The sequence below is a fragment of the Danio rerio genome, chromosome 9 (genome assembly GCF_052040795.2).
Source record: "Danio rerio strain M-AB ecotype USA chromosome 9, GRCz13ab, whole genome shotgun sequence".
In the NCBI taxonomy this organism is placed as follows: Eukaryota; Metazoa; Chordata; class Actinopteri; order Cypriniformes; family Danionidae; genus Danio; species Danio rerio.
In genome coordinates, this window is record NC_141029.1 from 26,046,081 (window position 1) to 26,074,008 (window position 27,928).

Here is a 27,928-nt window from a genome sequence, read left to right on the forward strand (position 1 = left end):
CTAACACCAAAACAATGTCCTTGAGATGTTACAATATATTTAATTCAGGCGAGTAGGGGGCATATCAATTCCTTCCTTCTTAAGGTACTGCCTGTATAGTTTAAACTCTCGCCACTCTCACATGTATGTCATTCAAGAGGAGGAACTCTGCAGGAGCACTGCACCAATATAGACTCCATGGATCCAAGGAAATCATCTTTGGCAGACAGGGTGCCATCACAGACCCACAGCTAAATAGGTCACGCTAATCAGTGTTAAAGGCAGCCTAATATTCTCATCAGCTTCTACAGACCCTCTCATGTCTGCCACACATGCTCAGGATAAACCTGCTCTCATATATGAAAGGCACAGGGCACCAGTGACGGAATTGCCAATTCCAATGTTCAATGGCAAATGCCAATCAAAGTCCATGGTGTCAGCAAGTGTCTTAGAGGATGTCTGGCCCTCAGGCCGTCCTCAGAAAGTCTCCATTTATTGTCTTTTCAAAGACGGTAATAAAGCCTGCTGGAGGTCATTTTGTATAGGGCTCAATGCAGCAATGCTCATCCTCTTCTTCATTGCACAAAGAGATGAAAACATGCATTTTTACGGCTTCTACATGTAATCATGTGCCTTCCTTGAAGAGCTGGACTATTAAAAGTTTACACTTTTTCATGGATGTTTTAATTTTAGCCTGTTTATGCTTTAAATGGAAATGTTAACAATATTTAATAAAATATCCAGATTTAAAAGTATACCATTAAAATAATCTGGTGGAGTATAATATAAGCTAATATAATATAAATTAACAGTGGAATTTAAAGCCAAATATTATTTTACTATCAGTATTGTTGAGTGTTATTTAGAGATGAAAGCAGACTGCAGAAAGAAATACTGCAAATGTATTGTGTAATTGGGTTATATGGACCTGTAGTCAGCCGAGCAAAAGGGGTGTTTTTTTTTCTTAAAAAGTGGACCTTTTTGCAGTTACTAGCCTCAAATTATTAGTTTCAAATACGGTAAGTGACGTTTTAAGCGCTAATTTGTGCTGGAATAGCTTCTTGGATGGTTATCATGACCACACGTTTTGGTGCAACAAAAACACTTTCTACATTTTTGTCAAAGTGCTTATCATACTAGTTTTTGTTCAAAAAATATATGTATATTAACAAATGTTCATTTAAACAGTAAGTTATTACAGTTTTATATATACTGTAATAAGATTAGTATTTTAGAAATATGAAAAAACTTATATTTAAATGCTAATTTATTATCATCCATCATAAAAAACAGAAAAAAATGGAAATCTGTTAAAGCTTGAAAAACTATACGTAGCCTTTGGGGTTTAGGCAAATGACAAACTGGCTAGCTCATTTCCTCAGTCAGAATTTTGTCCATTTAAATTTTATTGGTTATTTTGTTAGTTAATCTTCTTAAAGCCTTATTCTATTGGTTATTTTCACAATTTATTATGGGATACTGTCAAAAATAAGACCAATGAGCTCATATAGGACCCAAATCTGGAATTTATCAGAAGGTGGGTGGGTCCTTTGAACCACCCGAACCCCCTCTGGCTACGAGCCTGTTATACATACACTTTCACCTCCCTTCACTTTAAACTGAAGGTGACGTAATGGTCTTTATTTTTTGCCAATTTTTTTTTTGCGTTTAGGTAGAAGGTAGTAAATGCACGATGATCCCACTGTTTTCATTTCGTTTTCCCCTCCCACTGACAATTTTAATTGGTCAAATCACAAACCTGTCTTCCCTCTCCATAGACTCATTCCTCTGTCTGCGTCGTGACGTCAGCCCAGAAGCTGGCTGCGTGAGCGTGACAGGTCCATACGAGGTTCCTGAAGGTTTGAACAGGCAGTGAGTGTTGGGTGTACAATAAGGAAAGCGGAGACACGATTAAAATGAATCTGTAAATAAAGTCAAGCTCAATTTCTGGAGACATGAGACTCGTTGTATACGCGTTTTTTGCCTTCGCTCTTGGGCTTCTGCTCGTGGGTTTGCGAGAATTATTATTTGGTTTTGAGGAGAACCGATGCAGCATGACATACATGTTCGAGTACCCAGAATATCGAGTGAGTATCAGCGCTAACAGTCTCCATCGCCGTTGTTTTCTTCTCACGTTTGGTTTGCGATTAACAAAATGCACATTGTTTTGTATTGGACACAATTCATTGGCAGGCCATGTATCAGTTCCTCATACCTGTCTATCTACCTGTTGTAATGGCAACAACAAACATTGGCAAGCCGCAAGCAGCATCCCAGATAGCAGGCAGTAATCGGCCCGAGCTCGGCTGCCCCCCGGCGCCTCCGGCTCCGACTCGGCATCGGCGAGTGTTATCCGGGCCGAGTGCGGCCCGCAGCTCGCTCGCGCACATGCGGTTGTGATGCGGCTGTAAAGCACTGGCCCGATTCCGGTCAACCATATCCTGGCCGCTTCTGGCAAGGACTCGGCTGATGGCAACCGATTAAGTTCTTATTTTATCTAGTAATCTGTTAGCTCCACGTTTAATGATAATTTGAGAAAATATTCATGGTACGATAGCAAAAAAAAAAAAAAAAGAATATTTAGTGTGGTCGCAATGTTTAGACGCAAACAAAACAATATTATTTATAAATAGATTATACATGTCATCTAGAGAAAAACTATGTAAAATTCGCTTATTTTTGAGATAGCACGCTCCTGTGCTGACTGTTTTTTTTTTAAAGCAGAAGTTGGTTTCATAATAAACACATGCGTTACTAACTCATGATCCAAACTCCAATCCAGACGGTGGCGGTAATGCTCCAAAAAGCTGGTTGTCAACCACCATGGCACGAAGATCACAAGAAGAAAAAGTTTGGTTTTTCAAAGTTTCACGTCGAGTCCGGTCAGAAAGGTAAGCTTTTTACTGCTTGTGTTCTGTATAATTAGCGAATTTAGAGCTTAAAACATTTCCACGGTGTTTGGTTGTAACAGCGTTTAGTAATTTAAAACAGTTTGATACGAAATTTAACTTGCTTTAAGAAACACGACTGGAACTAACGTATGCTAACGCTAACAGTTACAAACACGTCTGAAAGTTCATTTTCCTTTTACACAATGTTAGATTGTAACGTGTGTAGTAACTGAAAACTGTTTTAATTATTTCAAAGAAACATGAAACGAATTTGTGTGTATGCTAACTTTGCGTTAAAGAAAGTTTCTGTAGACGAATCCATTAACTAACTTGGCAAAACGTGTTTTTTTCCTGATTTAACATTATAAAGTACCGTGGATGTTGAAAAAAATCATTGTACAGGCGTATACTTATCCAACAGTATTAATTCTGTGATTATGTGTAAATAAAAACTAATCGTTTTGGATTAATAAATTGTTTATCTTGTTTATGCAGTTAGTCACGAAAAATGATCGAAACTCGACTGTTTACTCTCTTTATATTTTTATTCTCTTTAAATTATCCAAGAGAAATATATTACTATGCACTTTAATTCATATGTGTTAGCCTATGTGAATCAATTATATCTTTTGTTCAAGCTGTAATGGTCAGTTAATGTAAAACTGAACGTCTTAAAGCAGATTTTGATGTTTTTTTTTATGTTATTGACAGTGATAAATTCTGATTTAAATGAATGGGTAACAATATTTGTTGGTTAAGTCTTATTGTTCTTGTTTAACAAAGGTTAGTGAGATCATTTTGCAGCACATCACGACCAAAGAAGTCAATGGCACACTCTTTTGAACGTGAATAGGCATGTTATAGTTGTGTGCTAAAAGTCCATTATAAGCTGTAAACTGCTGATATATTTTCAACATAGATTGAGCTTTTCAGACGTTACATTACTAATTGCTTCACAAACAGCTGAAATGGTTTATTGTTATTGGCTATCATCATCATTAAACATTTTTCACAATGGTAGGTTAATCTTCATGGGTACAGAATAATGCATGTGCTTGACCATCTTACAAATCTATGTCTCAGATTCATAAGGCTGTCACTCTGCATGAATCTCCGAATAAATCTTGTGCAACCTTCTGTGTACTGATTATTTACACTATAGGTATTATATGCATTAATTAACTTTGATAGTATTTCAGGATTTGAACTTTTCTTTACGGGAGGTTAACAACAATGTGATGTTTTATTATAGATGCATATGAGGAAGCTCTACTCAAACATCCACACGCAACTGTGATTTCTGACTGGCAGACAGATGAGGATGATGATCGCCTGTCATACATCTAAAGACAGAACAGGTTTGTTTGCAATTATTTTAAACACATACTGTCAACATTATGTCATTGATCTATTACAACCTGTGAGTTTTGCCCTGGCACTATACTAAAGTGATGTTTTGTTTTGTAAATGTATCTGATTAAGGGACAGTATAGACACATCTATACCATGATGAAGAAAAATTACTTGGAACAAAGAGGCTGGATAAAAGGCAGGTATGAAGATTTCAGAAATCAATGCAGCACCACAAGTATCATCACCATCAATGACTATGGCAGAAATCTTAAGACCACCATCAAGATGCACAGATACTGTACATTCCAGTACACCAGGCGTGTCCAAACTACGGCCCGCGAGGCTTTTTATAAATATCAATAGAATCTGGCCCGCTATACAAAAATGAACGTAATTCAATAAATAACCACCGGGTGTCGCTATTACATGCATTCAATTAAGCAGCAGTTCTTGTTATGATCTATCTATCTATCTGTCTATCTATCTGTCTGTCTGTCTGTCTGTCTGTCTATCTACACACAGTTGAAATCTGAATTATTAGCCCTTCATTGATTTATTTCTTCTTTTTTAAATATTTCCCAAATGATGTTTAACAGAGCAAGAACATTTTCACAGTATGTCTGATAATATTTTTTCTTTTGGAGAAAGACTTATGTTTTATTTCGGCTAGAATAAAAAGCGGTTTAAATTTTTTTATGAACCATTTTAAGGTCAAAATTATTAGCCCCTTAAGTCTTCAGAACAAACCATTGTTATAAAATAACTTGCCTAATTACCTTAACTTGACTAGTTAACTTGATTAACCTAGTTAAGCCTTTAAATGTCACTTTAAGCTGTATAGAAGTGTCTTAAAAATATCTAGTCAAATATTATTTACTGTCATCATGGCAAAGATAAAATAAATCAGTTATTAGAAATGAGTTACTAAAACTAATATGTTTAGAAATGTGTGGAAAAAAATGTTTAACTCTCCGTTAAACAGAAATTGGGGAAAAAATAAACGGTGTATATATATATACACACACACACACACACACACGTGTCTGTGTGATGTATGTAAAATTTGGCCCGCGACAACGTTTGTTTTTTTTGCATCTGGCCCTCGGTACACCTATGAATATTTACAGTCTTTGTTCTAGTGCAGTTTGAGATCAAGACAGAACTTATTGCATCTTGTGATGTCTTTGTAAGAATTGAAGACATCACTAAATTTGTTAAGGTTTAATGCAGCTAGAAAGTAAAGATCAACTAGAGAATATCAGCAGTGTCTAACCCACTGTTGTATTTACAGAAGTTGTATGAGAATAAGCTACAGGTTGATTTATACTAATCTGTTATTTTTCTTTTTTAGCACGACTGACTGAAGTTTTAAAATCATGCAACGTCATAAAGCAGCAGCTGGGCCTGATTCTCACAAAACCAAAACAGACGTGATGAAATTCCAGATGTAAACACATTTGACCGTCCTTTGGCCAATTTGATTTGGAAAAGCTTGAAAATCAACTAAAGGAGCAGCCCGAACAAATGAAGAAACTGGTAAGTTCAAGCTCTTGCTAATTTCAAAGTGTTTTAAGTTTTTTTTTTTTTTTTTTTTTGCTTCGTAGGTAGCCTACTTTTTTCCTAATTTTTTCTTTTTTTTTTACATTAGTACTTGTTCACTACTAATTATCTGTTTATCTTTTAATCACAGATGGAGTGAGGACAAATGTCCATACCACGCCACTGATAAAGAAGTGGAAAAATGCATTACAAGGTAGCTACAACTTGCCCCTGACAGGGATGGAGGAAGAAAGAAGAGAAAGCTAATGTGTCAAATGTCTACATCACTATTTTGTTTTATTTTTTAAACAACATTTTAAGTGTATTAGGATGTTCCCTGATACTTGAACAATTTGTTTCTTTCATTTGCATTTATATATATATATGTATATGTGTATATATATATATATATATATGTGTGTGTGTGTGTGTGTATATATGTATGGTATGTATGTATGTATGTGCGCCAAATTCTGAAGAAACATCTTGATACATTTTTAATAAACGTAATACAAATAAAATTATAAATATAAAATTGCACAAGACGTGTATATATATGAAATGTATAATCATCTCACTCATGTCTTGCTGTTTGTGCAATTGATTTTGTTCAAGTTTATTTAAAAATAAGTTTGACTTTATACTTCTGCAATTATATATATATATATATATATATATATATATATATATATATATATATATATTTGTTTGTTTTTTATTATTTTAATGTTTTATTAAAAAATGTTTCAAGATGTTTCTTCAGAATTCTGCATTATTTTTTACAAGTTTGACTTGGATATTTTACGGATTGTCATTGGTATTTTTAAGATGTTTCTTGCTATATCTTAAATTGGTTTCTATATTTAGGTTTATATAAAATTTAGCTGTTTTTTACAAATTTTTAATTCAAGTCTATTGGGAAAACAGGGTTGTTTTAAAAACATCTGTGTTTGTGTGTAATTTTTAGATTTTTTGTTTAAATCTTTCTGTGTGTCTTTATTGTGTTGTTTTATTGTTGTTTTTATATTGATATTCTTGTGCACTACAAAATTATTTATAAAATTTTAGTACTATTTTTTTTCTTGCAATCAATAAACGTTTAACATTTATTTATTTTGTCATTTGTCTGATTATTTTCGTTACAGAATATGTATGCAGTTTGCACTTTATTCAAAGGTTAAACGCAGTGCTTACACTTTGTGTTTACATTATAGCCTGTGTTTGCTGTAATATAAATTCAAATGGTTGTAATACCATATATCAAGTACCAATGTAATACCAAAAGGTTTTATAAGGTGTATAAATACGGAGTCGCGCCAGCTCCGGGCCGCAGCGCACATTACCCTCGCGCCGATTCCGGCGCGGATGCGCAGCGTCGGCTCGCTTACGGCCGCCGCATCTGGCCCGCTTGATTCGGGCCGGAATCGGGCAGTGAGTCCACAGGCATCCGGCCCGAGTCCGGCAGCCGAAGTTGGGCCGAGGGGTAAGTCTCCGGCAGGCGACAATCTAGCCGGAACTGGCCCGAGTGTATTTTGCTATCTGGGATTAGTCTTTAAACAACATCTCTTCAATATACATCAACCCTCTTTTTGTCGATATTGACAGTAAATACAGAAAAAAGACTAATCATATTAAGTAGGAATTTGTATCTCTAAATGTAGTATATTTTGTTTAAATTTTTTATCTTTTAACTTTGTGTTTTTAGTCAATGCCATTGACTGTTCATCGTTAAATTCTGCACATTGTGCTTATATGTAAACTAATCCAACTGTTAGGGAAAAAGTATTTTAGAGTAGAAAAGTGATTAACTTTTAATTCTTCTCCTGTCATTTCTGATCCCGAAGATCAGTCAAGTGTGTTTTTCACAGTCTCATACTATCCAAAGAAGAAGAAAACAATATCCAGAACATCTGAAAGTCTTAAAGATGGCATAGTTTAAAACCTTCCTCACAACTGTGTCCGTCCATATGTTTGAAGATTTGCTGTTAAGAGAATCTTTTCCACAACTAGATTTGCTTGTTGTTTTCATTGTTTTCTGTGTGTGAATGTAAACACCTGTCTGTGTGTGCTTGTTTGCAGCGTGTGCAGCTCCCGAGGCGCGTTGCCCGCCAGTACCCATCATACGGCCTGTATCTGTATGGAGAGGGTGCTTATGCTCAGGAGACCAGAGGACTCAAGCTTACCGGAGCGCCTGTGCTCTTCTTGCCCGGGAATGCAGGCAGCTACAAGCAAGGTGAGATTCTGAGCACATTGTTTCTATCTTTTCCATCTTACACAAAGGACACAAAACCAGTTTGTGTGGTCAGTCTTGGCCTCCCATTGACTTGTTGTTGAAATGTTTAGATTTTTCAAAGAGATTTTATTGGAACCCTGAGATTTTGTTTTACTCTCTCTTGAAGCTCGTTCACTGGGTTCAGTGGCGTTGCGGAAGGCTGAGAACCTTGAGAGACAGATTCATTTGAACGTCTTCACTATTGACTTCAATGAGGAGCTGGTGGCCCTGTACGGGGGCAGTTTGCGTAGACAGACTCAATTTCTGCATGAAAGCATTAAAGCCATCCTGCGCCTTTACAAGGTCAGAGAGAAGCCTTGCCTTTTGTCCTTTTACTTTCTTCTTCCTACATTTTATTTCCTCAGTTTTTTTCCCTTTTTTGTTTACTTCTTGTTCTTTTCCATTTGCATATCTCCTTTTCTGGAATTATTCATCAGAAAAGTCACCTACAATACTGAATCAATATCGCACCAAAAATGTTTATAAGGCTGCCATACACTACTCAACGGTTGCTCTGACATTCACCCCAGTTTTCACTCTGGAGGAATCAGCGCTGCTCATCAACATTTTTGATCTTCAAAGTGCTATTTAAAGCTAATATCCAGTCTGATATCCAGTGATGTTTGATATTTTGCGCTGGATTTAGAAAATGGACTTCTTTGTATGTCATTCTGCTTTTAGCAACAAAGCAAGTGTTTCTGACTGATTTTTTTGTGCTGTATTTACATGAAAGTCTAGTAGTGTCTCATCTTCTGTGAATTAGGGTATGATGCCTAGTTTTTCCTCTGATCTATTTACAAAGTTGGCAAGTTTATAATGCTTGCTTTTTTAATGTACTCAGAAGTCATGTAGTGCATTTGAAGCTCACAACTATTGCTAGATTATCTACATTGAACAAATTGTGTTTTTACTGCATTCTTTTTGCTGCAGGACCGTCCAGACCCCCCCACAAGTGTAGTTCTGGTGGGTCATTCCATGGGTGGAGTGGTGGCAAGAGCTTTGTTCACACTGGCACGCTTTCACCCACGCCTGGTCAGCCTCATCATCACCCAGGCCTCGCCCCATCAGGCACCTGTCCTGTCTCTGGACCCCTACATTCTGGGTAGGAAGAAAACATACAGACACTCACTCACATATGCGAGTGAAGTTTGTTTTGGACGTTTTTACACTACTATTCAAAAGTTTGAGGTTAGCAAGATTAAGGTTGTTTGTTTAGTAAGGGCTTAATATATTTGATTAGAAGTGACAGTAGACGTCAGTTACAAAAGCAATTTTATTTCAAATAAAGAATTAATATTTAGCTGAAGTCAAAATTAAAATCTCTATATGAAGTCAAAATGTTTATTCTTTTTTCAAATATTTCAAAAGTAAAGTTTAGCAGACCAAGGAAATTTTCATAATTTTTCCTAAAATATTTTTCATTTTGGGGAAGTCTTAATTATTTTAGTTTGGCTGCAATAAAAGCAGATTTTAAATTCATTCATTCATTCATTCATTCATTCATTTTCTTTTTGGCTTAGTCACTTTATTCATCAGGGGTCGCCACAGCGGAAACCACCAACTTATCGAGCATATGTTTTACACAGCAGATGCCCTTCCAGCTACAACCCATCACTGGGAAACACTCACACATTCTCACATTTACACTACAGATACATACACTACAGCTAATTTAGTTTCCCGAATTCACTTACACAGCATGTCTTTGGACTGTGGGGGAAACCGGAGCACCCGGAGGAAACCCAGGCCAACACCAGAGAACATGCAAACTCCACCCAGAAATGTCAATTGACCCAGCCAGGGCTCGAACCAGCGACATTCTCGCTGATTATACTATATTAAGAATATAGTATAAATGTTATAATGTCCCTTAAGAAATTATATATATATATATATATATATATATATATATATATATATATATATATATATATATATATATATATATATATATTTTTTTTTTTTTTTCTCTACAGAACAAGCCACTATTATCCATTAACATGCCTAGTAACATAATTAACCTTGTTAAAGGTTAATTAACTTTTAGCTGAATATTATTTTGAAAAAATAAGTAGAAAAGTATTATGTAATACCACCATTGAAAGACAGAAGAAATGACAATTAGAACATTAAAACTATTATGTTTTAACATATTTTTTAAAGAATAAAATCACAGCAGGGCTAATAATTTTGACTTCAACTGTATATTAACCAGCAGAGCTGCAAGTCAGCGTATTAGAACGAATTCTGAAGGATCATATGACACTGAAGACTTGATAAATGCAACATGAACAACTTATTATTCAAATAATTGTACAATTTTGATGTCAAAGGTCAACAGTGGCATGTTCAGAAGATGTAAATTAATCAAAGCTTACAACTGCATTGTTGTGTGTGTGGCAGAGTTTTACTCCACCGTCAGGCAGGGCTGGAACAAAAGAGCCGAGGACCTCCGTAATGTAACCGTTCTCTCAGTTGGTGGAGGTAACCTGGACTTTCAGGTGCTTTCTGGCTTGACAGCACTATCCTGCCCCATTGATGATCTCAACAAGATTTCAGTTGTGGTAGGCCTACAAGTCATCTCATTTTTCAGAGTTTTTTCCCCAGTAAATCTTTTGTTAAATATTTCAATCTGGAACATTTAAAGGAAACCTGATTTTTTAAAATGTATGTTATTTTACAATATCCTCATGTCAGTGATCTGTAAATTGGTTTTAGGCGACTGCAGTTCCCCGAACCTGGCTTTCCACAGATCACATTTCCATTGTTTGGTATGTTTTTGTATGCCAAGATGCTTGTATGAAAGTGGGCCGTGCATCAAAAACATATGGCTGCTTCTTTTGCTTTTAAACTACAGAGATTCTTCATTTTTATCTTTGTACTTTCAAATCCTTTATGCCTAAAGGTGCAAGGAGCTGGTTCTGGCCACAGTTCGAGCATTCTTTGACCTCATAGAACCAGAAACTGGGCAGGTGTGTCTTGTCAGACCCGTAATACAGTGTTAGAGTATTTGTTTGTGTTTAATGTGCTTTTACTGACTCCTGTTTCTCCATAGTTCACAGAAAGTCCAGAGGAGCGACTGTCAGTGCTGAACTATCACTTCTTCAGACACCCTGTGCTGCCACCTGGAGAAGTGCAGGGTGCTTCTGTGACATTCTCAGGTCTCTGTTAGTAAGCACATGTATATTTACAAGCTCGTCTGTTTTCACACTACTGGATGATTATACTGTATCTGAATCCTCTCTTTCTGCTATTTTAATCTGAATCTGTTTCTCCATCCTCTCAGCTCCTCCTGAGGCATGGAAGGAGGTCAATACACTGCGTCTGTTCTACAGTGCCCCTAAGGTAACATATGTTTCATCAACTGAAGCGAAATTATGCCAGCACCATTCCTCTGAACATTGCATTTCTGTAAAACCGTCCTCCATCTCTTGACAGGAAGCTCAAGTTAAGTACTTTCTGTTTGGTCTCTCCAGTCGAAGGAAGGCCTACAGTCATTTCTACTGCCGCAGTAATAATATGGTGAGAAAAACCAACATCATCACACTTAAAAATAGTCTAGTTACATAATGTGTTAAGAGTTGGTTCATTGCTGAGCATTTGGAATCCTGCTTTTCTTACTTGTGTATATTGTACAAAAATACAGCTTTTTTACCAGTCAGATTCTCCCTAGTGGTTTAAGCTAACTGTGAATGTCCACATAGCAGTTTGGAAGAGCTGTACATGTTCATATTCAGTTTCATGTCTGTTCAACAGGAAATGACCAGCTGGCTGTATGGCTGTACACAGATGAGTGGCTCCATGTGGTGAGTAAAATTAAATACATTAACCCTTAATCAACCTATGGGGTCAAACTCTAAAAAACCCAAAAATCATTTTGTTTTACATTTGTTTGTCTAAAACAAATTTATTCCCATAATAAATCTGGCATGTTTTACAATTCTGCAATTGCCTGGGTTAAGGATGCTCAAAATAATAGATTAATTATTAACTGAAAGTGTGCGTTTGTAACCGATTAATGGTATCAGTTAAACGATTTAAAATATATATTTAATATATATTTTAAAGTTTGGCTGCATAAGCAGCTGATCATTGTGAATATGCATTTTTGCGTTGAGAGGGGCATCTTTTGAATGGTTTATTTACGGCTACAAGTGTTTTGCGCGCAGCTCATCCTAGAGCAGCAGTGTTTGTGTTGTCAAAATGGAGGGGAGACTAGAGCTGTATGACTTTACAAATCTTGATCACAATCACAATATTATTAAATACTACAATTGTAACAACAGACAGCAACACTCACGCACAATTAATACCCAGCTGATTCAGTTGTTTCCTAGTGACATAAAAAAGGCAGTGTGGCGCGTCTCACGTTTTTTGAACGGAATATGTCGTTTGTTGTGATCGGCCCCTAAATGTGTAAATGCAACTCATATTTGTTAACTTGCGGGATGGTAACGTGTAACCACACGTGCTCGCATACATATTTGCCAAAGAAGCAAAATGGAAGAAGAATATTGCTGTTTGATACAGACAAGTTGATGCCAAACCAGTTCTGATGCTGATAGCCTCCTGGATCTGCGTTATAAACACAACATATAGGCTTTGGCTTTCATTTTACAGTCTAGAAAGCATGTCTGCAAATTAATGCAATATATTTAAAAAACAAAACTGTTCACAAAAAGTCAACATATGTATATAAAAGTCCATCACACGCAGCTTGCGCACTTGAACCATAAGTAAGAGAGGAAAAAAGCACAGAAGCATAAAATCAGATGCTCAGGACATAATCTTTGAAATAATTATTTCTTTTAAAAATGTAAAAAGGTTTTGATATATAATAATAACAGCGGGCCATTATTTAAATGTATATTTTTTTCGTGGAGTGATCGATTTGAGGTAGCCTGCTATTTTTATTTGAAGAAAGACAAAAAACATATGATTGGAAAAAAAAAAAACAGCCTATGACTGTTCTTAAAAAGAATCAGTCTGTGTTTTTGTTTTGTAACCTAAATTAGTAATTTAAGTGAAAAATTATTTTAGTGCAAGGCAGCAGGCCTATTTATTTTATTCATTTTATTTAGTTTATTCTGTTTTTCTATGCTGTTGGAAACACTGCAGGTGCGTGAAGATGCTTTGTTATGTTTTTTTATTAATAAGTTTGCATGTTAAAATAAATCAGTATTTTAAAATGCGATATTTAATGTGTCAGACACTAAATAGATACATAATTTTAAATTTAATATTAATCTGATCAGTTAACCTTTAATATTCGATTAACGAGCAGCGATTGTCGGTTATCTAAATTAACCGAAATGAGCATACCTAGCCTGGGTCTGAAAAACAAATGAAAATAGGAAAAAAATTCCATCTCTTGTACACACACACACACACACACACACACACACACACACACACGTGTACAGAGAACATTTTTATAGAAATTGGCAAAAAAAAACTACAAAACTGGAATAAATCTGAAAAATATTCATAAATAAATAATGGACTAATAGAAACGGTACAAAATCAACATGGATTGTGTGTGATGCTCAAACACATAGTCAGACACACACAAACATACAGACAGACACACACACGTATTGTCTGGGGCTTTTTTTTAGATTTTGGCAATTTGAAATTGGAATTTGTTTTGCAAAAGTGAACAATTTAAAAATATATCAGATTACAACAACAGAAATACAAAATTCTCTGTTTATTTATTCGTTTTATTTAATGTTAAAATGTATAACTAGTAAATGTAGAGTGTGTGTGTGCGCACGTGCATATAAATAAATATACAGCCCCACTGTTTATTTTTTCCCCGAATTTCTGTTTAACAGAAAGAAGATTTTTTTCAACACATTTCTAAACATAATAGTTTAAATACCTAATTTCTAATAACTGATTAATTTTATCTTTGTCATGATGACAGTAAGTAATATTTGACTAAATATTTTTCAAGACACTTCTATACAGCTTAAAGTTACATTTAAAGGCTTAACTGGGTTAATTAGGTTTAATAGGCAGGTTAGGTTAAAATGGTTTTTAAGAAAATAAAAACTGCTTTTATTCTAGCCGAAATAAAACGATTAAAACTTTCTCTAAAAGAAAAAATACTGTGAAAATTTCTTACACACACACGCACACAATTTTTTTTATAAAAAAAGAATGTAATTTTTCATAAGCCGAAGTAAATGGATAAAGTTATATTTAGTTTTTCATATAAAATGAACATTTCCTTATTCCCTTATGTAATTGATCTGCAAATTTTTTCCTGGGCCGCTCTTGGGTTTATACTATACTTTAAAATATAGTATTTAAAAAATGATCTATTTAAATTGTCTTTGATTGCCTGTCTCTTGCAAACTTGGCATGAAGTTTTAACAAGTCTAGTTCATCTCACACATGTAGATCAATATCGTCATTCGTGACTGTTGTTCTTTATGTGAGATTGTAAAGTTCTCTCTCCTTTCCTCCAATTTGCCAGTGTTCAAGCAGTAGATCTGTCATCTGACACAGAGCTTCTTCCAGCCTACAAAGTCAGTCTATTTTAAAACACTCTGTGTAACCTCTTATATTTCTGCATTTACAATAAGATTATAAATGAGCTCTTTTTTTATCTTGGTGTTTCTTTCTAGACTGTGGCCGTGAAAATCAGCAAACTCATGTCTGTCTCTCATCTCATCATTGATGCCTCTAACCCAAGCGGAGCACAGGTTCATTTACTATCTAATTTACTCTCATTTTTGATAATGAAAACATTACCTGACCTGCCATAGCAGCCCACATTCCTTTTTACAAATTGCATCAGATGATTCTTGTAAGGACAAACAATAGTAAGAGGAGCTCACTGTGCTTTCTGAATGCTGGATCATCTGATTGCAGTTTGTCGTGGAGTGTGAGCTGCAGAGAGAGGAGAGCTTGACTGTGTCAGTGCAGGTGCCTCATCTACTGTCTTTTGGTGAGTCCATATGTGTAAATGCAAGAATTTGCAAACATTTTACATTCACCATACTTCTTTACACTATTGTTATTATTATTATCTTCGGAGTATTTTCTATTTTATATGTGGCTTCACAGTAAATAGCTAGTGTTTAAAACCCAAACAATCCATCAAATTAAGCACATCAGTGTTTATCCTCATCTTACCTTATCACTGTATATTTTGGCAAGTTTTCATTTTTTTTGTCTTGGGCTTCTGAAAGTGAATCTGTTTTCACTTTTGGGTTTTAACAATGAAAAATAAACTTTAAGATTCTTTTGGGAGATTAAACACATCCATATTTCCACCTTTAAAGTGAGAGTTTATCCAAAAATGAAGCTTTTGCCATATACTCAACCACAGCTAATATTTAATGTTTGAACACTAAGATGCAGCAGATGCAGCTGTGAATGTTAGTGGCTAGCAAAACATTCTTCACAATATCAACTTTTGTATTCGTCTGAAGAAATAGACTAAAATGTTTGTAACCACTTGTTGTTTTGTCTAATAAATGACAGCTGTTACCTTGTTTAATTTTCTGAGTTTTTGACATAAATAAGCCTGTATGAATGTGCCTGTCCACAGGTCTGACCGTCACTGATGTCAGCATTAACTCATCTGGGCTGCTTCATACATTACAGCTGCAAGACTTTCATCAGGTGACAATTCACAGCAGTCTCTGCTGTTCTGCTCTCATTCTCTATTCGTTTCCACTTCTCCTCAGATCAGTTAGAATTCTTTTTATAATTTGTATCTTTTGATATGGTACAAATCCCGAAATACTCAGTAGGGTCATAGACTGTTTCTCAGTAAGCATTTTTCTTTGTAATTGTGTGTTTGTGTCCTAGCAAAACTGCATCAGCCATCACCAATTGCACCCTGATTAAGCAAAGACTTGTACTCAAAAGTGCAATAAATGTCAAGTAAAGTTTGTGTCTTTTTATTCCAGGTTTATCAGGCGTTCAGAATAACAATCATGAGTCACTGCAAAACCAATAAAGGTAACAGCGTCCTCTCTCAGGTATTCAGCATGATGATCTGTAAGGCTCACGTGTATGCTTTGTGTTTACAGACAGACTGCCCAGCGTCTACAGAGTGAGCGTACCTTGGTTTCGTGAAGACTCCTTTGCAATGTCAAGGTACAGTATTAACGGATTAAGTATATTCACTGTAATGTATCCACTTTTTTATTGCTTTAAATTATTTGTAATTTTCTTATTTCTGTTAAAAAGAAGATATTTGGAAGTAGGGCTGTGCAATTAATTGAATTGCAATCACAATTTGAAACATTGCAATTAGTTAATTGCAAGAGGCTGCGATATGAAATATATATAATTTAACTTCCCCAACTCTGAGCAAATGCATGACTTCCGTCTGTGTGTGACAGTCTTAATAGCCAATTGAGTGAGCACACTCAATCAGAATTGCGCCATCAAATCAGAATTGCGCAACCAAAGTTTGCGCATCGCCCCAATAAAACAAACAAACAGGAAAACGCGAATAAGTGGGATGATGGAGTTTCGAAGCATTAATAGACTAATTAATATCAAAGAAAAACAGCACGTTGGTAATATGGGAATATCCTGGTGTCAAAGACATAGACACCAAACAAAACCAGATCATTTGTAAGAGCTGTCGCAGAATTGTTGCCACAGCACCAGGAAATGCACCAGCACCTAAAAAAGCACCACAGGTTGCTATATGAGTAGGGTCTTGCTAAAAAAAGTAAAAAGAGTTAAAAGTATTGACAGTTACACTCAATCTATTAGCAAGCGAAGTACAATTTCAGAGTTGTTTGCTACTGTGTTGATATCTTTTTAGTTCCTTTTTTAACTAACACTCACTGCATTTTAGCAGTAAAAATTATTAAGCTGCAGACTACAATTTGAATTTTGACCACAAAATTAAATTGCAAATCAAATCGAAATTGCAAAATCTGTCAAAAAAAATTGCAATTAGATATTTTCCCCAAATCGCACAGCCCTATTTTTAAGAATGTTGGAAAGCAGTAGCCTTCAGCATCTAATGTAGGTAAAACAAACAGAATGTAAATTGATGGATACAGGTTTTCAACATTCTTCAAATTACCTGTTTTTGTTCACAAGAAAAAAGAAACAGATTTGAACAAGTGGAGGATGAGTAAATTATGACAATTTTCATTTTGTCTTAACTCTCTTTAATAAGCCAGCTGTCTCATTCTCTCCGCAGTCATTATTTATGCTAAAGTACTGATGAATATGTCTTTTTGTTTTTTGTTTTTCTCACTGAAGTACTCCTTCGGTCTCTGAGATCTTCAGCATGCTTCACAGCAGCCGACCAGACAACACATCCAGTGCCATGCTGCAGCTCCACACTGCCCCCAACTGCCAGTACAAGGTGTTTAATTCACAACTTCTGTTTCTTTATAGAAAACGGAAAGACAACTTAAATGATCTTTTTCTCTCTCTCTACAGGTGTCGATACGGACATCATTTCCTAAAGTGCTTGGGCAGGTGAGCTTACATTTGTGGTTTTTCATCTGTCATGCTTTTAAACTCATATTCAAATGGAGTTGTTGTTGTTCTCCAGATTCTGCGTTTCTGTGGTCCGCTTCTGCCCGTCTACTGTGCTTTAGCACTTCTCCTGATGATCAGAGTCCAGCTGAGCTCTGTCAGAAGATCAGGACGTCCTGTCGAATTGCAAGAGGCCATGAGTAAATCCTTAGAGATCCACAAACTGGAGCTGCCGGTCCTCTTGCTGATGCTGCTGCTCCGGTGAGTTCTGACATCAACATCTCAAAGGCCTAATAGTTTGCTGCAATTGCCAGTGTAAATATTCCTAAACATCAGTATTTTGTTTATCTAGCAATAGGACTGGATGTCCATTATTTAATTAAAGTGCTCAGCAAATATTTGTACACCCCTCACAAATATTTTAAATTCATAATTCATAATTTTTTAATAGAAAGCTATACAATATTATACTTAAGCATATACATTAGATTATTCGAAATTAAAGCCAAATCTGGAGCTTATCTAACAAAATAATTTACAATAACAGTCCAAAAACTTGTACAGCCAAATTTATGTTAAAAAAAGATTAAATACAATTTTAAAAATCAAGAAAAGCAAAAAAACTGAAAAAAATTGTTGAAATTTTGTTGGTTGTAAAACAACAACAAACAAAACAACAATATTTTACTTGAATTTAATTGTATTAGCTTTCAATTTCTAAATATGGTTGGTGGCTAAAATATTATTTAAATAATAAATCTGTTTAATAAATCTTTTATTTTGTTTAAATGCATCAAAATACATTGCCCATATTCACTGAGAAATGAATCAAAATATTCAGTTTCAAAATAGGGTGTACTCTATTATGCCGAGCACTAAAAGCATACAGTGCAATAGTATTAACAATAATACTATTAGTATTAGTATTGGTAGGTTTGGTAGTAGCAGCAGCAATAGTATTTCTAAAAATCAATATCAATAACCGTTATTATAATAAAGATTGTAATCTATAATATCAACTACATTACTATTGAACTGTAAAGTTCATTCATTCATTCATTTTCTTGTCGGCTTAGTCCCATTATTAATCCGGGGTTGCTACAGCAGAATGAACTGCCAACTTATCCAGCACATGTTTTGCACAGCAGATGCCCTACAAGACGCAACCCATCTCTGGGAAAAACTGTAAAGTATTTAATAATAATATTAAATCAAGTAATACTACTAAAAATTGGAATTATTTTTAAAATATTTCCATTTAGTAGACACTTTTGTCCAATATTTATAGATGTTCCATTAGTCAATGTATTCACTAACAAGAACTTGGAGTGAAAAATATTTGTACAGCATTTATTTTTTCATAGTTCAACATTTACTAATGTGTTATTGAAATCCAAAGTGGTGCTTGTTGACAATAGTTAATTCACTTTGAGTTAAGAACTGACAATCATCATTAACTTTACATTAACAAAGATGAACAATTACTGTAATAGATGTATTGTTCAGTGTTGGTGCGTCTTAGTAAGTAGATTAATATAACTTCATTGTAAAATGTTTATGTTCTCAAATATAGATTCTTATAGAATATATAAATATGGAATATAGATCCTTAATATTTATTTATTTTTTTCATTTGTAAAGATATTTGCGTATTACTCTACATCTTGTGTGTATTAAGCAGTGTGTAAGCGAGGCGTAACTCTGCGCTGGACTTTAGACTGGGTTTGTTTTGGTCTGTTGAAAAATCTATTATAGTTTTTCAAAATAGCAACGCGCCAGCAATGCGTCTCAGAACGCCTTCCTTTTTAGACCAGAACATCTATGGGTGCAACATATGAGCGCTAACAATTTGTTATTTACTGTAAACAGCGTAGCGCAACGCCTCAAAATGACTCTTGGGCCAAGCTGAAACTAGCAAAAAACTATTACATCGCGCCTTTCGCCACATTGCGCCGAGTGTATGATAGGGCCCTAAAATCGATGTGGAATTAGCATTGCTTGGATGTTCTGACCAGGCTCTAATTTGGCCTAAACATCAACAACTCTCCCTTATGTTTGGTTCGGTGTTGGCCAAGAGACTGATTCTGATGGAGTGGAAATCCACAAGAACTCCAAATTTTTTAAAATGGTTAGCTGAAATGGTTTCTGCCCTCTAGCTGGAAAGGCTACATTTCTCTAGATTTGGCAAACAGAAGTTGTATGACAAAATATGGGGCCCTACCTTAGATATTCTATTTCGTTTCTTATTCCATTAGTCTGGCTGAGATTTTTTAGTATTTTTGATGGTGCTGTATAATTGCTGTATTGTCTGCTAGTGTTTTGGTGTATGTTCTAGTTAGTATCAGGTAATAACACCTATATAATTTTGTTACATATATACATGATGTACACTAGGGTGTTAAGTTTTTATAAAAAACGTCAAAACAGTCGTTTGGTGCTTGGCTGTTCATTCTAGTCTTATTCTGAAAGTGTCTGTGTGCTGTATTAAAATGCTGAGTCTCTTTTGCAGCAAATCTTGACAGCCTTGTCAGACAACACAGCGCTAATTTTGACCATTTAAATAAATGTCTAATCGTTTAAATTGATTTTCTTTCTACCACAGGCAAAGCTGGTTTCAGGATGTCTGGACATCTTTGGGCCTCCCTGGGGTGGATGCACTTCCTCTAAACACGGTGGAGGACCTGTCCCATGAAAAAGCTTCTGTGCAGGAATGGCCTCGTCTCGTGTCTCCACTGCTGTGTGTGTTCGGTGCAGCCATTGCATTCTGGGGCAGCACAGTCCTCCGAATGTCTGTCTGCTTCCTGTCCTTTATTGTTGCTCCACTACACAGGTGAAAATCACATTAATAATAGCATTGTAGTTGGAGCTTTTTTACTTTTTATGGGAACATAAAATGTTTGATATATTATTTCATGCTATTTTACAGTTCTGTTAAAGTATATGTGCATAATATGTAATAACCTTAGTATGTAAACAGTTTAATAACTACGCACACCAGTTATTAGAACTCTTTTTAAAAGCATATTTTATTAGAATGTGAAATTTCAAAGACATTTAGAAAAGATTATTTTACACCAAGTACTTTGATGGATGTTTTTAAAAATGTATCACCAGAAAGAATTGAACATATTTATCAAGCATTTGACTGATCACATCTAATGTTTTTAATGTAATATTTTTAGTCATTTATATATTAATAATTTACTCTTATTAAAATATATAATGTTATTAAATTTGTTATTATTATGTAATGTTTTATTTATGTTGACCTTGCCATGAAATGGAAATAATTGCTGAAATGGTAATAAATAAATAATCAAACAACCAAAAATCCTTTTCAACAGTGTTTACAAATAGGGAACGATTCTAAGCACCAAACCCACATAAATGAATGATTTTTTTTTATTGACCATGTGACAATAAAGCCTTTTTCAAAACTTTTTTCTGATCTTTTGTTTGTTTTCAGACCTTCAGTGTCACGGGACTGTGGTACATTTGGTCTCCACACTCAGATTGTCCTGATGGTGTCTCTGGGAGTGCTGGGCAGCTTGACATGTGGATCTCTGGCATTGATGCTCTGTTGTCTCCTCCATCTCTACAGGGTGAGTGATATGATCTGTCCTAAATGTTTTTGTTAAATATATATATATATTTTGTTTAATTTAGCAGTTTTATTTTGCACACCTTGATGTTGTTATGATGCTATGTACATTTTCTTTTTAGACCACCAAAACAGAGTTAAAATAGAAATGTCCCATGCACACTAAGCCACACTAATCCACATAATAAAAACCAACATTAGGACATTTTTGTTAAAAATCTAACTATGTATAACAGAAAGGTCTTATCATGCATCACGTATATTCATATGTGTGTTTTTGGAATTCATGATGGGGCTTGGTGGGAAAAAAATACCAAGATGTTAAATAATATTTTAATAACAGGGCTCCAGGCTTAAGGACTTCTGTAGACACCAATGTGACTAAAATCTATTGTGGCTCCAACATCTGATTTGGTGGTACTGCACATGTAATACCAATAGTGTTCCAACATTTTTTTTTCTTCTTATGAAATACTTAAAAGTGAATCTGACAGAGAATTGCAAGAGCCTGGATGTTTATTTTTTTTCATCATTTTTAAATCATTTATAAATAGGTTGCTATATTGACATTCACTAGTTACATTCGGTGTTTCCTGCATGAGCTACTTTGTATTTTGGGATAATCTGTTGGCCAATTATTTTTTATAATAAAATGTTGAATTGCTTGGCATGTTAAGATAATGTAAACCCAAAGGGCAAGAAGAGGCATATTTATATTGCATCTTAAAACCTCTGTTATATGAGCCTTAGCTCTTTTCAATAAAATTCTTTCAAAAGTAAATATCAGATAATTTTAGAATACAGTAAAGCATCTGCTGAAGATTTTATGTCAAACAGAAATATGACTAAAAGAATATCAGATGTGTTATATAACCAATATTAAATGCAGGTGCTTTATTGCATTGTTGTGTTTGACACATGAAGACTGTTACGACGCATTGGCGCAGTAGGTAGTGCTATCGCCTCACAGCAAGAAGGTCACTGGTTCAAGCCTCGGCTGGGTCAGTTGGCGTTTCTGTGTGGAGTTTGCATGTTCTCCCTGCGTTCGTGTGGGTGTTCTCCGCGCGCTCCAGTTTCCCCCACAAGCCCAAAGACATGCGGTAGAGGTGAATTGGGTAGGCTAAATTGTCTATAGTGTATGAGTGTGTATGGATATTTCCCAGAGATGGGTTGCAGTTGTAAGGGCATCCGCTGTGTAAAAACATGTGCTGGATAAGTTTGCGGTTCATGTGGCGACCCTGGATTAATAAAGGCACTAAAGTGAAAGTGAATGAATGAATGACATGTAGACTGTAACAATGTATCTTACAACGAAACACAATGTGACTTTGCTCTCACTTCAAACATATCTTCACATGAAGTCCTTGTTTTCAAGGTTATTGGACTCGGAAAGTCTCTGGATTTTGCTTGAATTTGAAGTAACCATTGGTGTGAGAATCCTGCAGTATTATTACAGGGTTCATCTCTAAAAATGCACATGTAGCTGTAGCTTCAGTTGAGAGCAGCAGGACTTTACATGTGTTGTGGAAAAAAGATTCTGGTCTGCAAAAATATTCTAAGTCTCTAAGTCAAACTTTTCAAAAAATGACAAAGTCTGAGATCTCCGAAGTCTTTATAGACAATAGCATCTGCCATTTTTGGAGGGTGCAGATCACCAAAAATGCATGTAGCATGTCCTCAAGTTGCATCATTCACCTGTCCTGATCTTGTCTAATGCTCTGCCCTTCCTTTTCAGATCACAAAAGAATGTAAAAAAAAAGTCTCTTGCACTCATCCAGTCAAAAATTACCAACTTTTTAATATATACACTTAACTATGTCTTTCGACTTAGCTAAGGGCAGAGCTTTATAATCACAGTGTCTTCACATTGAATTTTTTTACAGCGTTGGTGTCTTGAATGTATTAAAGGAGGACATGCTACATGTGTTGGGGAATTCATTGTGTCTTGATGAATTTCTAATGAATGTATTACTCTCATTTATATGCTTATTTGAGTGATTTCAGTATTATCATCTATTATATTATAACCCATACCTATGGCATTATTTTCAGGTATGTGTGTTTTGGTACATAAAAAAGTCATTTTGTGTAAATGCAGTCAGAGATGAGAAGATAAATTAGAAGAGCAGAATTAATGTCACAATGAGGGCTGATTTATGGAAGCAAGGCTAAAAGGACACCTGCTTTCTGTTCTGTAACTCATGATAAAGTGCACCTGCAGGTGCGCCCACACTCACTTTTATTGACATCTAAAGAATTATGAGTACATATGAACTTCAGCTGAACTTACAGTTGACAGCTCAGTGGACAGTGAACAAGACATATTGTTGAGCATTGTTTTTTGGCTGAGTCATTGCTTTTGAAGCAGGAAGGAAAGACCTTAACTGGACATAGGTAAGACCCCTGAAAGACCCTGAGATTCTATTGGTGGCGGGCACTTGAGAGATATAAGATTCCATTAGCAGAGAAGCTGATGGAGGTGTGTAATGTGTAAATTTGAGTGGAGTATTAAGACACAGAAATGTATTTAAACTGTGTGAAAGCCTATGTTCAGGAGACACTCGAACGACCGGTCTCTGTTGTTACTGATGCTGTAACAATAAACTGCTTCGTCTAGTGTCTGCTAAAGCATTTCTATCTAAATGCACCTTTTTTAATTTGTGATTTTCCTTGTTCTTTTTCCAGGTGCTGAGATTACAGATGACAGAGAGATCACTGAGCCACATGTTGAACCTGGTATAAAAGTCTTTTTTTATCATTTATTGTTTTTTTTTTTAGCTGTAGTTGACTCAGTTTGTGTGTCCTGTCACTTCGGGATGTTTTGTTTCTGTTAAACCAGGCACCTCAGAAAGCTTCACACAACACGGAGAATGGTTTTAACGGCAATGATCATCACAGTAATGGCAAAGAGTGTAACGGCAGTGCTTTACTGTCAGAATCAGTACTTCAAGATGTCAGAGATGATCTGCAGCTCCACTTGAGTGTGTCCACAGTGCTGACTCTGACCATGATGCTCTGCGCCCCGTCCCTCATCCACTGGAAGCACAATCTCAGGTAACAGAGGCTTTTAAAATGCATATGGTTTTCCTAAAGAAGTAACGTCCTAGAAGAGGGCAGTTGTTGTCTATAAATGAAGAGGCAGACTGCAGTCAAAGTCCTCTAAGAGTGTTTGTATTTTGCTGTCTTGCACAGATATTGGCTTCATTTGGATCCGGACCCCTGCTGGCCTCACACTGTGCCCCTGCTCATCAGCTCTGTGATGCTCATCAACTGTAACACAAACTCACTCCTCCGCAGGTTTGTGTGCTTTTCCCTCTAAACAAGTCATGATCATTTCTATATTAAGGAGTGCCATGTCAAAACATTTGTGCTGTTGTTTTTTTAGACTTTAAATGATCACACATACAACGCCAGTTCTCTTTCATGTAAAATCAAGAATGTTTGAATTCTTCTTCTTAATTTTTATTGACAAAAATACAAACAAAATATTTCCAGTGTCCGCTGTTAAGACATCCCATGAAAAAACTCATCTTGATTGCAGTTTATGTCTCTGTACTATCCTCCCAATATATGCCTGCATATCTGAATTGTGACTGAGAAGTTAATGTCCAGACACTGAGATGCTCCTTTTATTCCCGAGCATGAAACCCTCGCATATTAATGGTTTACCTTTTTATTTGGCGACTTAGATGTTTTCATTTGGATATTTTATGATCTTTTTATTTGCCACTGCCCAACTTCCTTAGGAATGTTTTATAGCCTTCAAAGTTTAAATTTGTTTCTTTTTACATTCAAGTTTGTCAATGGCGTCTTGGTGGTCCAAGTCCAAAGACGTCGTATAGGTGAATTGAATAAGCTAAATTTGCTGTAGTCTATGTGTGGGAATGCAAGAGTGTTTGGGTGTTTCCCAGTGTTTAGAAGGGCATCTGCTGCGCAAAACATATGGCTGAATAAATTAGTGGTTCATACCGCTGTGGCAACCCCAAAGCAAGGGACTAACCACAAAAGAAATTGAATAAATTAATAAAGTTTGTTAGTGGTCATTTGTCAATTAAATTACATTAAAGACAAGTAAGAAATCACAGATTTTAGATTTCACAACATTTGGAAAAATCTCCCCCTATTTTCCGAATTGGAGTTGTAAATAGTGAAAATTTAAGGGTGCTTTCACACCTACACTTTTGTTTCGGAACGTGTCTCGACGTGTGCCGAATTAGCGCGGTTCGTTTGGTATATGTGAACAGGGCAATCGTGCTCTGTTCCGCGCCAAAGTAATCGCTCCAAGATCACTTGAATGAGGTGGTCTCGGCTCGATTGAAACGAACCCTGGAGCGGTTCGATTACAGTGAGAAAGCGATCCGATCCGAGCGCGGTTATATCACATTGTTTTGTGGATATGTAATAGGCATACGGCTATATGAAGAGAGAAATATGAGCATGGCGGGAAATTTCGCGAGTCTCCGGATGCCCGCAAACGAGTGATGATCTCCCGGTAACCTCGCGTCTCCCTCCCGGTCCTCAAATAGGCTACGTCGCGCACCCTTCTCACCCCTCCCCACCGCATCTCTCCTCAGACACATCGCGCGCGCACCCTGTCAATCACCATCAAACCACCACCTCTCTTGACAGCTTAGCGGGATACTGCAAAATAAACCCTGACACTCTGACCAATGTAAGGAGAGTTTACTCGCACGTGACTTGTTTTAGCTCTTTTGGTCCGATTAGAAACTTTGCAATGTGAAAGCGAACTGCTCCAAGAGCAAAGAGCAACAATGTAACATTTGTAATCTCTGTTTCGAAACAACTGAATTGATTCACAGGTGTGAAAGCACCAATAGTGTACTTTCAAATGTTTGTGTCTATAATTTATATTTTATATATGTTGTATACCAGGGCTGCATTATTTTAAAATGCATCTAGTTTTTATATCTGTATCTTCTTTGTATTCATACATTTTAAAATTTGATTTATTCCTGTTGTCGAAACTGAATTTTTAGTTTCAGTGATGACTCCAGTCTTCAATGTTAAATAAAGTTTTAGGAGCCATTCCAATATTAAAATCAATTTTAAAATATTTTTGTTTTCTTTAAAAATCGTATTGACTCTAAACTCTTGCTAATGCCAATGACACATGCTGCATATTTTATATGTTAATTACCCGTGTTAACATGACTGTGTGTCTATCTACCCTTGTGTTGCAGTAAACTGATGCTGAATCTGACTCTTCGTCTGCTGCTGCTGCTGTGTGTGGGGCTGCTGGCTTTCTGTCCGCTGCACATTTACAGAGTCACACATTTCCTGTCTGCAGCTCTGAGCCTTCTGGTCTGTTCTTGTTACTTTTGACCTCCCAGAACACTTTAAACGTGAGTCTGCTTTGAGATTAGAGCAAGACTCAGGGCTGAGTAGAAATCCAGACCAGATTAGACCAAAACAGCCTTAAAACCCAAGTGTGTGAGTTCTGTGCGATCCAACGGACATCAGTGGACCAGCACATCTGGATCATGTGACTTGTCGTTTGTCGTCATTTGTAGCTTCTTGACAGGGTATTACATTTGCTAACAGTCAGCGTGTGTGGATTCATGAGCAATACCTCTTGTTCACATGGTTTCTTAGACACATTTTAAGCACTAGCATGAACCAAGTTGTGTGTGTGTGTGTGTGTGCGTGCGTGCGTGCGTGCGTGCGTGCGTTGGGCGTGTGTCTGTGTGTGTGTGTGTGTGTGTGTCTGTGTGTGTGTGTCTGTGTGTGTGTGTCTGGCAGGGAAATGTATCTGTTTGCTTTATTAATATTTCCTTAAAGTCAACATGAACTAAAACAAACACAACTAAAACGATTGGTTTTATATACTTATTGGTTTTCATTTTTTATGAATCTCCCATATTCAGCATTATTGGATATTCAAATGTTTTGTTTTTACATTTATCATAATTTTTCATGCCTAAATTCTTTTGAAGCGTTTAAAATCGTTATGTACTACTTTAAAAAGATAGTTTACCCAGAAAAGAAAATCCTGCTTCATTTACTCACTCTCCACTTGTTACAAACCTTTTTTTTTTTTTTTTTTTTTTTTTTTTTTTGAGAGATGTTGCAAACCATTCGTCAGCGACGTTCATATATATATTTTTTTCTACTATGAATGTCAATGGCTTCTGGTTATAACCACTTTCATATTTGACAAAAAACAAACTCAAAAGGATTTGAGCTACTTGAAGATGAGTACATTTTCATGTTTGGGTGAGCCATCCCTTTCTTTTTTATATATTTATCAAGTAATGTTATATAAATTAATGTATTATCAGGCAAACAATTTATTATTAATTTATATAAGAAATTAAAAAGGTGACACATTAACAACAATTGAAAAAAAAGAAGAAATCTAGAAAAATGGATTACTGAGAGCATCTGCATTGTGTCCACTCTGAATCATTTCATGCATTGATTGAGGATGTGCCTGAAAGATTCATAGTACTCTAGTGAATGTCTTCAAAAATCACTTCCTTTCTTCATCTGCCTTAATTCTCAAACACTTTTAGCTAAAATACACAATTATGAAATAATGCTGTCATATAACACGTTAATTTGTTGGAAATCATGCTGTTAATTAAAGTCTCCACATCACTGGACTATTTTCAGCGAGTGAATATAATTACAATTTAGTTTCATGTCATACATCATTTAACCTCAAACCAGCCACAAATTACAGACTGCATTTTCATGTTGACTTTAAGATTGTGGAAGCAGTTTATTGTAATTTTGGCAGATTCTCATGTCTGTATGCGAGCGAGATTGAATCTCTCGGCCTGTTTTATCTTCAATCTGTCA

The 27,928-nt window shown here is 35.8% G+C and overlaps 1 protein-coding gene and 1 long non-coding RNA gene across 3 annotated transcripts; both read left to right on the forward strand.

The window, feature by feature from the left end:
• Window positions 1-1,821: 1,821 nt before the first annotated feature.
• On the forward strand, window positions 1,822-27,114 carry pgap1 (post-GPI attachment to proteins inositol deacylase 1). 2 transcript variants are annotated; one of them, XM_087267848.1, is made up of 26 exons: window positions 1,822-2,066; window positions 7,842-7,995; window positions 8,162-8,337; window positions 8,965-9,136; window positions 10,438-10,598; window positions 10,753-10,805; window positions 10,940-11,006; window positions 11,090-11,201; window positions 11,321-11,379; window positions 11,473-11,556; window positions 11,791-11,840; window positions 14,519-14,570; window positions 14,670-14,747; window positions 14,917-14,992; window positions 15,599-15,672; window positions 15,963-16,014; window positions 16,086-16,152; window positions 17,284-17,389; window positions 17,467-17,505; window positions 17,582-17,766; window positions 20,108-20,335; window positions 20,972-21,107; window positions 23,792-23,842; window positions 23,946-24,160; window positions 24,299-24,403; window positions 26,308-27,114. In XM_087267848.1, the coding sequence occupies exons 1-26, from the start codon at window positions 1,935-1,937 to the stop codon at window positions 26,447-26,449; spliced, it is 2,826 nt and encodes a 941-aa protein (XP_087123974.1). In that variant the 5' UTR covers window positions 1,822-1,934; the 3' UTR covers window positions 26,450-27,114. The 2 variants fall into 2 exon arrangements, with proteins under 2 accessions (XP_087123974.1, XP_087123975.1); XM_087267849.1 differs by having other exon boundaries at window positions 11,090-11,195.
• LOC147842369 (uncharacterized) lies at window positions 5,241-6,871 on the forward strand. Its single transcript, XR_015499406.1, has 4 exons — window positions 5,241-5,321; window positions 5,415-5,759; window positions 5,914-6,117; window positions 6,514-6,871. It is a non-coding gene; the product is annotated as an uncharacterized LOC147842369 (long non-coding RNA).
• Window positions 27,115-27,928: the final 814 nt, after the last annotated feature.